Raw genomic sequence first — 16312 nt, 5'->3', positions numbered from 1 at the left:
GGTTCAAAATGATAAATCACTGATAGTCTTAAATATGCAGTCTTGGCTCCAGATATGCCCTTGGAGCAGCGTGCTCACCGAGCGGCTGCATGTAAACACAGGAGTTACAATAATGTTGCTATGATGGTGCATGTAAACATGTTCTCCTGTTTCTTGATTTAACCTGATTTCTCCCAGTAACCTGGTTTCCCGTGTGCATGTAAACGTAGCCTGCGTGACGGCTGATAGTACATTTGCTGCTGCAGTGCTCCTCGGGGAAGGTGACACAAGGTACAGGTGGCTTTCAGAGGGATAAGAGAACTGATGAATTCATGTCTGTGGATGGAATTCATGCACGAAGGCGATATCTGAATCTGGGACAGTAGGTCTGTGTTTGAAACATGCTCAACTTTAACACAGTTGGACAGATTTTAAAACACATTGTACGACCATTTCCTTTTTCTCCCTTGAACCTTAAACTACACTTAATCTGGGAGAGGGAGAGTCATGGAAAGAGGGATTGTGTAAGAGGCTCCGAGGAGTGGCCGGAGTCTGAGGTCAGTAGATCAGATCACGTGATCCGGCGAGCCAGGGTGGAGTAAGGCTAAGACTTTTCTTGGCAGACTAGAGACACTAAGGATTATGATACTTTAAAGGGGAGATTTAGCTTTGACTAGAAAGAGCGTCTAGTAAAAGAGATGCTTATTATTGCATGTTGAATAGTTGGATGTTGTTTGAAATAATCAGGTTTGTCCTGTCATTATCCATGCTCAAAGATGTTGCCATGCTCATACACTAGGTGTTTATTTTCTGCTTAGTCAAGGGAAATAAGCATAACGCTAATAATTAGGCACTGGTTTTACCTCATTGTTTAGACCAGAATGAGGTCATCTGTACTCTGTGGGAACTACGCAGCACGGCCCTCAGGCATTAACCTAATGACAGCCTTGAAAGCTGCACAGATTGGGCTCCTCACCTACTTCTCAGTCTTGTGCTTGCTCTTCGAACTGTCTCAGGGCTTGACATACCAAAGTTTTTAAGCACCAGGCAGTGCAGCAAGGTTATTCTTCCCCTCTGTGATTGGAGGGAAACACCAAAAGAAATGTTGAAGAACCAGTCAGCCGTGTACCTATAGGACTGTGGTATGTTGGCAGCAGCATTGTCGTCTTCACTACCATCTTGGAGCTGCAGAGAACACCAAGCTAAGCAGAGTGAAGTCATTCTGGACCAGATATAATGGGGAATTTTAGAGGTAGGCGCGGATACACATTGCAATTTCTCTGTGCTTAATGGTGCTTTCAATAAGGCTTTCTTTCCTTTTTGTGTGTTGTTTTTTCTGTGGGTCTATTTCCTACAGTCTGCTTGGTGTGCACTTTCCTACAGTCAAGTTTAGACTGCTGAGAAATATTCATTTGGATTTTGGACAGATTACATACACAGATTATGGTCAAGGCGTAAAGAATGTCCTTCCTTTTTCTTTTTCTTTTTTTTTTAAAAAAAAAAGTCATTATTTGATGGAGGGCACATTTTATGAAATAGTGAAGGGGTTACAGAGGGGTCAGGCTCGATAAGGCCCAATTTATACTTAATCTATGGTGATTTACATGACAGTTACCCTAACTAGATTCCATAGCTGCACACCCCTCTTTGTCCTTCACAGAGAAGGTATTGAGAGAGAAATCAGAAAGGATTTTTTTTTTTTTTGGCCACCCCGACCAGATCTGCAACTTCTGTCAGCTTAAAATGTGCACTCAGTCAGGCCTGTTTGTGTTGTTCTCTGTGTTTGTGCAGAAGACAGGGGGAGGAGTTCTGTTGAAATTCAAACAGTTTTCCCCGTTTCCCCTCGCTGTGTTTTCTGGGAAATCAAGAGCCATGTCCTTGATTCAAAGGCTGCAGTGGTAGTGGGAGGGGAGTCGAGGCGGTGTGTTGCAACACTATGAATGAGCAGGAAAGGAATTTGGGAGACTGACAGGGGAATACATGGAATATCCTGTGTGGACTAACATACTTAGGAGTAGTAAAACCTTATCTGTCATTTAACACCAGGGCTGGCACATGATGCGGCGCTTCAGCTCAGACACCTTGAAATGCTTACGCTGCCTCGGTGACAGACTCCCAGAATACCTCAGGGTCACATTTCGTCCAAATGTCTGGGGGACCTCCCACATACTTCATGTACAACCCTCTCTAATGGCCAAAAACTTTTATGTTCTCACTGTAAACAACCCAACCAGCTCACACAAACTGGCTGTCAGCCTGAGCTAAGTGATTCCTTACCCGAGTGTGTGTGTGTGTGTGTGTGTGCATGCGAATTCAAGTTCTGAGTGCTTTTACATGACAGAAAATGACCCTTTAACCCTTTAAAATGATGTCTGTCAGCACAAAATTGACTAATTTAGTTAAAGCTACTGTATATCAAATCTTCCAGTCACCCTGAGGCTGCCATTATGGACTAAGAGTACGATAATAGACACTTTTATGGAGGGAGAGTTCAGTTGCTAGCGGCAGGGCTATTTTGTAAATTACCATATGGTTATTTAATGGTGGTTTTAGCAGCTAATATTCCTCTGCATATTCACATGTAATGACGGCATCTCACCACACCATGCATCACCTCGACTGCATTCTGAGTGGTTCAGCAAAGTACAGCATGTAGGTCAAGATATATGTGTGGAAACCAAAGGGTGGAATATGTCTTTATGTTTGTATCTTGGAGATGACAGCAGCAGTGGATTTCTAAGGCAGTAAAAGTCACAGTAAAATCCCAGTTTCCCTAAAGTCACATACCTCCTGTGTTATTAGACCCCTTGCTTATGTCTAGTGCTGCAGCCCTGAGCTATGAGGCAGCCATTGCAGCCTTTAGCTGCCCCGTCTGGCTCAACAGGCTCCTTCTAGTAAATATGGATCCACCTTGAGCAGCGTTCCCCTGACACTCTCCCTGTCAACAGATATAATGAGACCATAACTATTCGTTCTACTTTCTCATTTCAATCCGGGACAAGAGGCCAGAGAGGGAGCGAAGAAGACAGGAACACCTTATCTCTTCCGTCGTGCTGCTGACTTTTTTATTTTTTTTATTTTGTTTTTTTCAAAGGCCTGTCCTCGTTCATCTTCTTCTACCCCTCCAGTGCATCTTATACACAAACATGTATAGCACTCACCTGTGCGCACACATGCTTGATATTTTCGGGAAGCTATTGCATTGCTGTGATTTGGATTTCCATTGTTTTGTGGCTTCACGACAAACATTGGCCACCGCTGTGTTTGTGTTGTATTTTTTCATGTGACTGTATTACATACACAGATCATCTTTTAACTCGTGTGTTGTCTCAGGGCCATATGGCATTGATTTGCACTGTCACAGACGTGAAACATTGACAGTCTTTTTCTCTTTGGGCCATATGGCATGTGTGGGTGTGTGTTTGTGTATTGCTGGTGATGGTGTGTGACCATTGATAGTCACTTCTCAGCATCACTCGCCTGTGTGTATCAGGGAGTGGTTTACTCAAGTGTGTATCTATGAGTGGAGTGTGTTTGCACACACATGCACACGGTCTGGTATGTGTGTACAAGATTGTTGTTGTTTTTTCCCTAAAGAGTGCCTGTGGTGACCAGATCATGTTGTGTGTGTGTGTGTGTGTGTGTGTGTATGTGTATGTCCACACAGGAGGAATGCCAGCTCCTGAGCAGAGCCCAGTGACGGAGGAGGGGCTTCTGCTGACCAACCGCGACCATTCAACTGGCCGCAATATGGAGACTGACAACACCGCCAACAACATCCTGGCCTCCGTCAAAGAACAGGTAGTGTGTTTCTTCCGTTCATACTAGGGCTGTAGTCAATCAGGGAAGAACTTCTACCTACTCTTCAAACAATTTATTGGTCGATGGAGGAAAAAAATCTGCTTGTTATCTCTGGATGAACTGAAATGCCCACAGTGCACTGAGTGTACTCTATCTGGTAGCGTTGTGTGTCCACAAAAGCGTTTACAGGGACATTTACTCTGGGCAAGTAGCCTACGCTCTGTGTTGGGGAAACTGGAATGCTTGATGCAGTTGTTTGACATGAAAACTGAAAAAAATGTGATTTCTAAGGTAACATTATCTGAAAATAAACTTCACAATGTATCAGTGAAGCAGATTATTTACACATTCTCACCACAAACGAACCGCACCAGAGTTCGTTTGTAACCTGGCCGAGACCACCTCTTTAAGAAGGTCTCGGCCAGGTTGTTTTGGTGTGCACCGGAGTGCGATTGCTGTGTTCACACCTACCCAAATCAACCGCACTTAGGCGGCAAACAAACTTGAGTTCGATTGAACCGAACCAAACAGGACATGTGTCTTCTTTGGAGATTCTGTAAAAGAATGAACGCCTTTGTCATTATTCATGCGCTTTCCTGTGTTGCAAAATGGGAGGTGGAAATTGTCCAAATGGATAAAACGCTGCACTCGTCACTGTTACTTTTACCCAACCATCCAATCACAGTGGAGGAGGGGTGGGCCATAGACCAACTGTCACATACATGTACAAGTGCTGAACAACAACGACTGCCGTTTTCAGCTGGTAAAAAAAAGCTTTTGTGGACATACAGTCCAATGAAAGTGACATCAGTGATTGTCCAAACAATGAGAATTTGGTTGGACTGGATGGTTTCAGCCCTAGTTCATACCACACTAAGGACCCACTGATTCACATCACATCTCTCATATTGCAGCTACTATTTAAGCTTTTATAAACCATTTACGTTGTACACTGACATTTATAGAACACTATTTTGTCTGGTGACTCACACATTGTACGAGGAAGAAATCCACTGGGTGAGGTATATGGACAGTTTTTTCCTGCGCACTTGTGTCACACACCCTGTTGTCACTGCAATCATATACCTTACCTCCCTGACACAGAGTCCAAAGTAGAAAGTTGTCATCTCTCTGCGTGTGGCTTCATGGAAAGATTTCTGTTTAAATCACAACTGTGGTCGAGGTGGACTTTGTTTACTTTCTTGGTCTTGAAGTGGAATAAGTTTGACTGGGATGTATTGGTTGTTTATTGCCTGCTGTCATGGCCTGGCTTGCATCAATGGCCAACCAGGAAGATCATCTCTGGCAGGGTTAGTGAGCCTGTGGAGGGACATGCCCTCTGACTCACTCCATCTTTGCCTGTCTCTCTGTGATTCGTCCACACTGCCTTCTGTTACGCACGCACGCAAGCACGCACACACACACACACAAATGCACACTCTCCTTTCCACTCTGCCCTCCATATTCTTGGGAATCCAGCACAGGGCAAACTGGGCTAAAGAGATTCTGCTCATTATTAATGATGTTAATTCCCCTCTGTGACGTCTCTCATACCTCTTTTTCCCTGAATGACACTTTAGTTGGGCTACAGTTTGATAATAAATGCCACATTCATTTCAAATAGCCCACAGGCGTCCCATTTAGGCTTGCTGCAGGAAGTGGGTATTGTTTACACGAGTAAGGAAGGAAAGAAGGAGGGAGCACCTGTCGATGTCACTTCCTTCCCTAGAGTATTCCTCAGTGGCTCGTCCGGTTAGAGCAGATATCCGTGCAGGCAGGCAGGCAAGCAGGCAGGAAGAGCGAGTAGCCTGCCTGAGCTGTTTCTTTCAGAGTGACTAGCTGGAGACATGCCTCAGAGGGAATTCCTGCTAAAGAGTCGAGACTGTAAAATGATCGTTCTCCTCAGTATTTAACAGAGTTGGAGAGGCAAATCAGAGGGTGAGTGAGAGTGAAAAGATGGAGGAGGTCAGAGACTAGGCTCGTGTGAGTGTGTTCTCTCCCCCCTCTATGCTTTTGCGTGAGGTTTTCCTGTGATTGTTAAGAGGCAGACCTTCGAGGGATCCCGCTGTCGATGTAAACATGCAAGGCTGCTGTGCTGTAGCTGTGGTCGCGGTTAGGGCTGGGGCTTAGCATGACTGGGTGTTTGGTAAGTGTTTACTCTTTGGCTCTACTATCTTTAGTTTTTTGTCTTTTTCCCTGCCTTCTCATTGGCCGATTTCTCCCCTTTCACTCGTCTTTCTGACTCCTTATCTTCCTTCGTTTTTCTTTCGTTTGTCTCTCTTTCCAAACTTCTTTTCCTGTCACTGCTGTAGTTACAGCTGCACAGGCTTTGCTGAGATGCCCAAACAAGGACAGATTCACCAACATATTGTGATTGCATTCTCCTTGTGTGTTCATTTGCTTGGACTTGTGTCTTCCCTCTGTTTCTCCCGCTGGCTGCTAACAAACCCCGGTCTTTTTGCCATTAATTTGAGGATTTGGTCCTGTCGTGCTGCAGTTCTTGGTTATTAGAGTCTTGTCTGTGCTCTGTGCCTCTTTAATAGCACTGATCCACCATCAGGACGACACATCCATAATGGTTTATTACAGACCCCAATTAAGTGCTTAAATGTCAATGTTTTTCTTGCTGCACTGCACAACTCGCTTTGAAGACCCGCGCGTGGTATTTTTTAGGGCTGACTCAACCACAAAATCTGAAACTGTGCTGTAATTCAGAATTAACTTTACAAATGTCCCCTCTTTCCAGTATTTATTATCTTATTAAAATTTAATTTAACCGAAGGGGTTGTTTCGAGGATTATCTAAGACCTAGTTTTTTTATCTGTTTCATCTGAAGTGTAATTGAAGCAGTGGGAGGCTGTAGCGCCCGCTCAGACAGGCTTTTATGTGGATTCAGCAACTGTGATGTCCTTGTGTGTCGTGTCAATGTATTTTACTATTTTCTATTTTATTAACCCATAAACCAATGATTTATTTGGTATGTATTGCAATATTAAAACAAAACAAAACAAAAAAATAGAGGGACAATTAAAACTCAGTAGTTCTGTATGAGAATCTTCTCGCAAAATTCAATTAGCAGCACATACATTACAGTTTTATTGTTTATTACTGTTTCTGTTGTTATTTTCTCATTAAATTGAAGAACTATGGCAGTGCAATCATCAGTTTTCTTTATAAGTGTTTTCTGTGACTGCCTGTAAAAACTGAAAATGATGAGCTGTATGTCTTTTCGACGTGATTTTTCATGGAAAGTATAATTGATTTAATGGTGACTGACATGTATGTAGGATACCACTTCACTGGATGTCAGATGCCTCAATATAGAGACATGACAACAGTATGTTAACACACTAAATGTGACAGCCTTTTTTTTCTCAGCTTTTTTTTCTTCATCTCTGACTGAAAACGTGTGCCTGAAATCTGGTTTCCTTATGCTTTCTCGATTCGAGAAGGTCAGAGTGATGAATTAATATTATTACTTATATATTCTTGAAGGTGTTCTAGCACAGTAACATGAACAAACTTCATCAACGTTTTGAAAACTCTGTTGTCCAGAAATGATTGCGAACAAATTTTAGTTAGAAACTAGGGCTGTACAGTTTATTGCTTTTTATCCTCATAGCAGTATCAACTTGCACAATAAACATATCGTAAAAGATTGTGGTTTCACATTCAGGGATTTTTTTATTTTTTTTTTGAGTAATTTGAAACAGAATATCTGTAGAAATCTGCAATTAAACATTTTACCTTCCTTTTTTGGTGCCCCTTGTGTTCAGTTCAGTGTTAAATTTGTTCAATAAAAGAATATTGGAAATAATTTTTCTTCATTTTTTAAATTCAACAAGCAATCTGTTGTATTTTAGAGGTATACTACAGCAAAAGGCTGCACTGAGTACACTTTAATACCTGTTAATCTATCATATGCAATATAATTATCGCGATATTCAACAATGTTATGGTATATCGCGTATTTTCCTTATGTCATGCAGCCCTATTATAAACAAAGTGAGCTGTTAAAGGTTTGTTTTTTTGTAATATTTTGATGCACTGGAGGAATGGTGTCTCATGCCTCACATTAATTCCAAGAAACTTGTAATATTTATGCTGAGGAGCACTGCATGTTTTCTGGAGGCTGATGGTAGCACATCACTTTACGTAGACACTAGGGGCAATAATACGATATTTGCTGATATCACAAAATCTGCCATAAAGTATTTTGATTCAATTAAATTCAGAGGCCTGCGAGATGATATCAGTAAATATCCTCATTATGTTTGTCTTGGCTGCTTACCATTGTCTGCTTGGCACTAGGCCGCCAGCACTGTTTGATGTGTAGGAAGGAGATGCGGACAGAAATGGTGACACAGGCGTTCTTAGGGAATTTCAAAATAAAGGCGTATCCTGAAGATGATGATATGTAGCCCATTGATGTTGTTTTGTATATCGATCCAGATCAATGTGTCATTACATCCCTATTAGACACATTAGTTTTATTGTGCATTTGTAAAGAGCTGACTCGTTGTCTCAAATTAAAATTTTATTGTTTTAAAATGCTGCTGGAGATATCTAAATTACAAGTTGAGTGTGCGTGAATGATACAAGCAGTGAGGTTAATCGGTAAAATAAAGTCAGGATTTCGTAGGATCTCTAATTTGCGAAGATGTGATTTGTAAAGAGCATGAAAAGCTTGTCAGTGACTGATGACAAAGGTGACTTTAATTAAAATGGAATACTCCGCATTGAATCCCAGACACACTATGACAAGAAACAAATACTGCAAGAGCAAAGATTTAATTCTTAACATTTATACTGACCTAACATTTGAGTTAATTAATTTATGCTTCCTCAGTGACTGCAGACTTTTAGAAAAGATGCAGTGCTGACTAATAAAGCAAGACAGGTACTATTGAAGCAGTGTTGTCTACATGTCTGCATCTAGTATTACAGTTAAATATTTCACCTCCACTGGTGGAAACTAGATGCATTGTAGCATTAGATTAAATGGATAAATATTACAATCTGCTTCGGCATCAATATTAGTATTGGGTGAAAAAACTTAACTTATGCAGTAATTGGCCAGGTGTGCAGATGAGAGGAAGTAAACTGGGTTTGAACTTCTCTCCCAGGCTCTCAATCTTTCAATCAAGAACTATTTCAGGCTCTTTTCATGTGAACAACCAAGTGCAGCAGTATAAATGCCTTCCAGGAGAGACTGTCTCATAATGTGTGCCATTATCTCCATATTTAAACGATTATCACGTCTCCCCGTGCTCTATGACAGCAGGATTTCACCACACATTTGACTGCGGTCGTTCAGAACGACTATAAACGCTTTACCTTTCAAAATGGTCGGACAACACGTCAAATGAACTAGTTATTTTCTAGCATAACCCGACACTCAGCGTAATAGCTGAAGCTGGATACATCTCACATTAAGATTTCTCACTCTAGTCCTTTAGCTCATGCTTGTATCCAGTGAGCCTTACAAGGAGTGCAGGTACTGGATCAGCGTGGCGTTTACTGTGTGCTGATGGCCACATTCAATCAAGTGGCTATTAAGCACTTGGCCATCAGCAGTTTACAGCTGTTTGATGAATAAAATGGTTGACCGCATTCTGTCTAAGCTAACACCGTCTGTATTTACATGCATATGAATAATGCCATGTCATCGCCTGATTAGGAGACCTGTCTCGAGTGCTTGAGAATATTCAGTGTGAAGAAACCACGTTAATAATGTCAAATACTTTTACATTTGACATTTTCTTCTCTGTCTGGATGAAGGACTTCGCAACAGCAGAACACATACTAATTTGCATCCGTTGAAATGAACAAAGGTCATGGATAGATGTCGAAAGATATGAAATGTAGTAAAAACTTGAGTGTGTGGAAGGGCTTAAGAATAAGTCTCACAGCCCAGTCTGCAAGGTAATTGGCTTGAAATTAGTTTTTAACGGAGATCATGTTTGAGATAATATGATTAGTCTTATATTGTGTTTCTACCAAAATAATGTGCACATTTTTAAGCATATTTCCAACGTGTTGGTAAAACAAAATGCAAATGTAAGTCCAACAACTGCCGTTATGTAAATATTGGGAAGAGAGTGGCACAAATTACATCATCAAAAGGCCATTTATGAAGGCTGAGATATACTCAAACAAAAACAAACTTTGCAACACATCTTAAAGCCAGGTTGGGGAGCCTGTCTGATATTTGCTTTTTATTATCTCCGCCAGGCGTGAGCCTGGAGGGGATTATGCGTTTGGTCTTGTGTGCGCGTGTGTGACTGTGTTTATCTGTCTGTCTGCAGCTAATCTCCAACACTACTGGATAGGGTTGCAATGGAATGAGATTTTCATGGTATAATAAGTGTCTCAGAAATTTTCATGGTATACAGTATTACACTATTATCATTATTATTATTATTATTATTATTAGATAAAGGTTTTTTTGGGTTGAACACACATTATTATAATTAGGGCCCAAGCACGCGGTGCAAGGACCCTATTGAAATTGAAGGAATTATTGAAACTTGAAATCATTTTTTTAAAGGACATGTGTCTAAAAAGTGACAGGCAGGTAGATATACAGTTTCTCTGTCCAGTTGCTTATTTTTGTAGTACTGTAGATAAGCAAATATATATGGTATGATAACCATTTTTTTTTTTTTTTTTTTTTATAAACTAGTGTATGTGGTTTTACAGCATACCGTTGTAACCCCACTACTGGACCAGTCAGCCTAAACTGAGGGCCCTCATGTGGTTGTTATTGGCTGTTTTACACTGCCTTCGACTGCTGACTCCCCACTCACCTGGCCAGTAGAGAACTCAATTTATCAACAAAATCACTTTGCAGTAGGCAATTCCAGGGATCTTCTCAGCTAAAGATAACAAGTCTTACCTGTCTGGTCGAAGGCCACCTTTGGGCATTCGTTGTGCCGATATTTATAGAAAAGTTTAGTGTCATTTTAATCCAGAACATCTGCAGATTATTTTATTCCCAATATGTTATGATCCACAAAAATTGAAGGTCAACTGTTTTTGTTATCTTCACCACCATCTTGACTGTAAAGGCCAGGAGGGACAATTCCACCAGGCTGCTTGGCAGAGATCTGCACTGAACTGAGTGCACTTTTCTAGTTTTAGAATAGCTTCCTTCAAATGTACAGCAAGATGCTGGTTGTTATGACTCATGTTCATATTATTCATGTTTTTGTGTCCTCCTGTCTAGACTACTGCAATTCTCTTTTTACTTGCCTTTACTTGCCTTGTTTTCAAATAATCCAGAACGCTGCAGCTAGGCTGTTAACCAGGTCCAACAGGTCAACCCACATCACTCCCATTGTAGTTTCTTTACACTGGCCTCCCATCAGGTTAAGGATTCACTTTAAGATTCTTGTTCTCATGTAAAGAGCCCTCCATGGTCAGGCACCTGAGTACATCAGTGATCTCCCTTAGGTCCCTTAGGTCTTAAGAACAGGACCTACTGGCAGTCCCCCAATCCAGACTCAAAACGAAAGGTGATAGTGCCTTTGAAGTCGTGGCTTCTAGGCTTTGGAACTCTACTCCATCAGGTTTACAGTCTGCAGTCTCCTTAGAAATTTTTAAAAAACAACAACTGTGGGACCCATCTCTTCAAAATGGCCTTTGTCCTACATCAAATTGTCTAGTGCCTGTGCATGATCATGAGCACACAGGTGATGTGATACAGATATAGTGCTGCCATTCTAATGCTAGCTGACAATTAGCCGGTAACTCACAAATAAGTGAAATAATGCACCAGCAAAGACGAGGACAAGGAACACTAAGAGCTTGCACACATGGATGTAATCAGTACAAGATTTGAATCATTTTAAAAGCTTGAATGTAAATGTAGGGAAGAAATCCATTCAACGTGTTTGTCAGGCCTTGAGGATACACACAGTGCAGTAGGTAAACCGAACTTTGGTTTGTTTAAACCTGTAAAAACAGACATCTTGCTGCAGGAGATGTTTAATAGCTAGAATATTCATTCTTTTTGCAGCAGAAAGCTTCAGCTTCTGTCTTCCATGTCATCACATTGTACACCCTTAATGACATGATTGCCCTGAGTTACATGTGAAGAAACGACACCACAATAAGCAAAAAATACCAATGTAGGCAGTGGTGGGCCATTTCTATTGCAGAGCTCAAAGGGTTAAAAAAAAACCCTGCAGGGCAAATTTAGGTAGTCCTTGACACAGGAGATCAGCTGTGGCAGTGGTGTAGTCTCTTTGTTTACAAAGAGAGTTTGTCATCTGTTACACAGGAAATGCATTATTATTGCAAAGAGAATACATTTATTTGTTAAAGCGTTTCTGGCATTTCCTCTCAGGTGTTAAAACATTCATTCAGTGGCGTATGAATGAAACCTTTTACAGGCTGTAGATGTTGGAGTATGCTGGCATCATATTCAGCAGCCTTTAGAGAACAAGCCAAATTCGATTTTGAAACAAACAGGCATCAATGAATATGAGGTCAGGTCTTTAAAGAGCATCTCCGTGATCACCCTGCCCTCGTCTCTGCTTCCTACCGCATCTCCCAGGAGGGGAATAGCCGCAGGCCCTTTAGCTGTCTCAACTTTGATTTCATCCTCACCAGGCACTCCTTAATGTTCACACATGCCTTGAATGGATTCCCAGTATACCTATTTTAGTTATGTTTGTGTTACAGCATCAGTAGGCTGGGGAAGCGGAAAGAGTGGGAGGGATAGTAGGTGATGACGAGGACTTCCTGACAGCTCACACATTGTTGGAGAGTAAACTTTGCTATGTATATATTAAGGGTTATTAACGTAACTCCTTGAAATGTCAAGGCTTATTGCAGAAAACAAAGCAGCCACAGAAGGACTCAACATATAAAGCAGCATCCCTCAGCAAGTCTTTGTGCTAAAGTGAGAGATAAATAGTTTATACCTGGGAAAACAGCTGGCTAATGTCCAGTATCAACATTAGAGTGGTGAAAGCAGTTTTGTTTTTGTTGTCAACATTCAGAGGCACACTTGCATCATTTTGTAGCACATGTATGTCTCATTGTTTTTCTTTGTTTCTCTGTTAAAAAGAGTCAATATCAGAAGCTCAGTTTAAATTCAGTGGCTTTTATTTGGCAGGTGTTTTAGATGTGTTTACAGCAATAAGAGCTTCAGACAGAGGCCGAGGAGGGAGCTTATTTAGCGGTTTATCCCTTTTATGTTGTGGAGAGATTTTCCCTCAAACATAAACCGTAATTCTGTGGTCAAATTGCAATCTAAAGGGCTGTTGAGCACATCATTTCTAGTATCAAGATTGTGGTTTCTTGCCCTTGGAAACACTGTGTTTTGGTGTGCTCCTCTTCCTCCCACATTTAGAGGCTTTGCCCTCAAAGTAATGCTGTTATTAGCTGTGCCTGGACATGCTTATATGTACCACACCACTGGCAAAAAAGAGCCCTTTAAGGCGCGCCGCACTGTGGTGTTTCAACATACCGCCCCGCAGAAAACCCCACAGTGGAATTTTCCCACTTTGTTGGAGTCCATTACACATGAAAAATCTGTCTGCCTCCTGCTTCTCCATGGCAAACTGGAGTTACACTCCATGACCCCGTTTTCATCCGAATCAGGCGCAGACACGCACAGATAGACTCTTTGCAAAGCCCATGAGCTGACCTTGCTTTGAGTGCTACAACTCCAGCACCCTCTTAAAGGCTTGATGAGCTGGCTGAAATATTACCCACTGGAGATACCGATGCAAGCCTCTATCACGTTTTAATGAAGCCAAAGTCATCTTTGTCTAAGTGACCCAGCTTTAGGAGTTAATAGTTGGGGTCGGCTTCAAGGCAGTGTTTTTGCCATTACGCAATTCCATGCCATAAGCACCGCAGAAAGGTTGAACTCTCCCTGCAGGCGATAGTGTCTATTCCACCTCCATAGGCGAAATAAGGACTCTAATTACAATCGACTAGTGATTTTCTCCACTCCTCTGGGCCTTATCTGCCTTCCTCTCCCCTAGTGCTGCCGCTGTGACACAGGCAAGGAGAAATCTAGAGGCATAAGCATTCTGGCCTCGATTATAGTCATAAAAATGGAAGCCTGGCTCCGAGCAATTACCCCATGGGGGAGCAGAACAAGTATGAGAGGGAAAGAGTGAGACCGATTCAGAGGGGAGGGATACCGGTGAAGGAGAGTGCTCAGATATACGGCGGAAAGACAAAACGCTCAGATACAGGGGGAGGGCGCAGAGGGTGGTGAGTGAAGGGAAAAGGACAAAAGTGAGAGTGTGAGCATGATGGAGAGAGGCAGAGTCAGAGAGGCTGTCACCTGTGAATGGTTCCCTAAAGCATTGTGGCAGGAGGCTGTCAATGCAGAGGAAAACAGAAAAGATGGAAAAGAGGAAGAGGAGATAATCTGCTCCCAATGTGACATGATGTCAGAGGAGTGGTGTGCGCGTCTGGCCCGGCACAGGGCTGTCGTTTTGAACCCAGCCCTGGGAGATCTCCCCCCAGCTAGCCTGTTAATACTCATCACCGTCACTGTCATCATCATCATTATCACTATAATCATTGCCACAGTCAACAGCGTACACAGAGGAGCCAGTCACTGGGGAGCAGGAGTTGTACTCAGGAAGGTGGGAGTGCAGCAAGTGCTGCTGGGCTGTCCTTGGAATGGCATGCATCCACCGAGGAAGTTTAGGAAGTTCACTGGGTGAATCACCAATGAGGTTTATGGCTCCATTTCATCCTCTGCCCAAACATTTCTCAGATGAGTTTCTCTAAATGACTGATCCTGAGGTAATCGCACAAGTCACTGCAGTCTTTGTTCACTACAGCAACCTCCAGATTGACAGTCCCTAGATTGCTTACTCTCCTCATTTTGGCCCGAAGCAATGTTCTTTTTTGTCTGACACAACGCTATTGATCTCTCAGTGGGATTGTACGTTCACAGGTCTACATGAATTGCCCTGGCTGTGTGATTGCACTGCTGCAGCATTTTAGGTTTTTGTTCCAGCGGAGGAGATACAGATTGCCTTTTGTGAGTTACTCTCATTTACTGCCACTATGCCTTGGCATTATTATCAGCAGCGTCGCATAAGAGCTTTTTGCAGAGGTTCAACAGCTTGTAGCTGCACAAAACAACAGCTGGTATGGTGCAAAACTTAGATCAAAAGACCTGGTGGATGAAAGAAAAAGTATTGGACTTAAAAATGAAGGGAAAGACTTTTGTAATTTGCAGCTACTGTTTAAATCCTGTTTTTGAATCCAGGCTTTTACACATGTGCTAAAAGCACCACTGATAAGATGATGCTGTTAGATTAAAAGCACAGCCTGAAGAGATGCCTGTTCCAGCAGTATGTGACAGACGTGGCCCCACAGAATAATGAGGTGTGTGATGCATTTGAAGCCAGATTTTATATTAGGGTTGGGTACTAAACTCGGTACTTTTAAAGGTGTACTACGAGGATTTTCCTAAAAACAATGTATAGACTACTGAAGTAATTCTTCTCAATCATCACTTATGACCCACTAGAAGTGTGTGATGGTGTGTTTTTCTACAGAGACTTTGCCCTCTGCCTGTAGTTTTTTTATTTTCTTCTTGTTTCCTGTGTTTGGGATGTTTATGGGCGTGCACCCCCACAGCGCTCATGTGAAGTCAGGGCTTTATAAAAAAGTATCAGACTGGAAGCAGCAGCCATCCAAGAAACACAGCACCAAAAAAAGCAACATATTGAAGCTTAACGCCAAAAGCGTGAACTTGGAGTTAGCTTTTGCTTTTACCGATACTGGCGAGCTTTTGTACAAACAGTAACCGACAATCATGCATCTTCTACCTTTAAGGGTACCAACCAAATTATGTCAGTACTACTGAGCACCAATTCATGTTGAGACCATCTGTGCCAAATTTTGGTATCTGAGAGTGTCTCTGGGTGAGAACGGCAGATTTAGACGAGGCAGAATTGCAGCACAGCACCCAAAAGCTTGGAAACCAGCCAAGGAGCTCCCAGGACTGCGACGGAGCTCCATGGAGCCACAAGGTTCCGTCAGCTTTTCAGTGAACCAAAACTGCCGCTGCAGCACCGATCTGCCACCATAGTTTTGGCATCTGGTCTATTTTCTATATTATTTAGTAATGAAATAGTATCACTGCTAGATGAGTACACACTCGCAGACAGCCAGATACAGAAGATTAACTCTGTGTGATTAGAAAAGAGGAGAGGAGCAGAATTGCTTTTTAGTCTACTGTGTCACCCCTGCAGCTTGTTCAGAAATTAAATGTCATTACAGTACATTGTTTTGTACAAGTACTGAATTACAGGCATCTGAACCGGTACTGGTATCATTACAAATGTGAATGGTACCCAACCCTATTTAATATAAAAATCGAGTTTGTTTTTCTAAGGAGAATTTGTGTCCACTGCTATGCAGAACTTTAGAGTTGAAATTATTTTAAATGATGCCACATATTGCTGGTTCCACTTGAACTAGTAATGGTGCATAAATTGTCCTTTTAAAGTGTAATTATGTGTAGCACACTGTGAATGCTAAT

At 42.0% G+C, this 16312-nt stretch overlaps 1 protein-coding gene across 4 annotated transcripts in view; it reads left to right on the top strand.

The window, feature by feature from the left end:
* The window catches only part of pkp4 (plakophilin 4), a 119587-nt gene that overhangs the window by 15350 nt on the left and 87925 nt on the right, over positions 1–16312 (top strand). For 2 of the 4 annotated variants that reach the window (XM_050048647.1, XM_050048646.1), the window contains exons 1-2: positions 1098–1231; positions 3647–3780. In XM_050048647.1, coding sequence (XP_049904604.1) covers positions 1216–1231; positions 3647–3780 — 150 coding nt within the window. In that variant the 5' untranslated portion in view covers positions 1098–1215. Of the gene's footprint in view, positions 1–1097; positions 1232–3646; positions 3781–5783; positions 5927–16312 lie in introns of those variants that run through there. The other 2 variants (XM_050048648.1, XM_050048649.1) reach the window with 2 other exon arrangements.

This window comes from Epinephelus moara, chromosome 7, assembly GCF_006386435.1.
Source record: "Epinephelus moara isolate mb chromosome 7, YSFRI_EMoa_1.0, whole genome shotgun sequence".
Classification (NCBI taxonomy): domain Eukaryota; kingdom Metazoa; phylum Chordata; class Actinopteri; order Perciformes; family Serranidae; genus Epinephelus; species Epinephelus moara.
The sequence above is the reverse complement of the archived record's forward strand: the minus strand, read 5'-3'. Positions and strand labels throughout refer to the sequence as shown.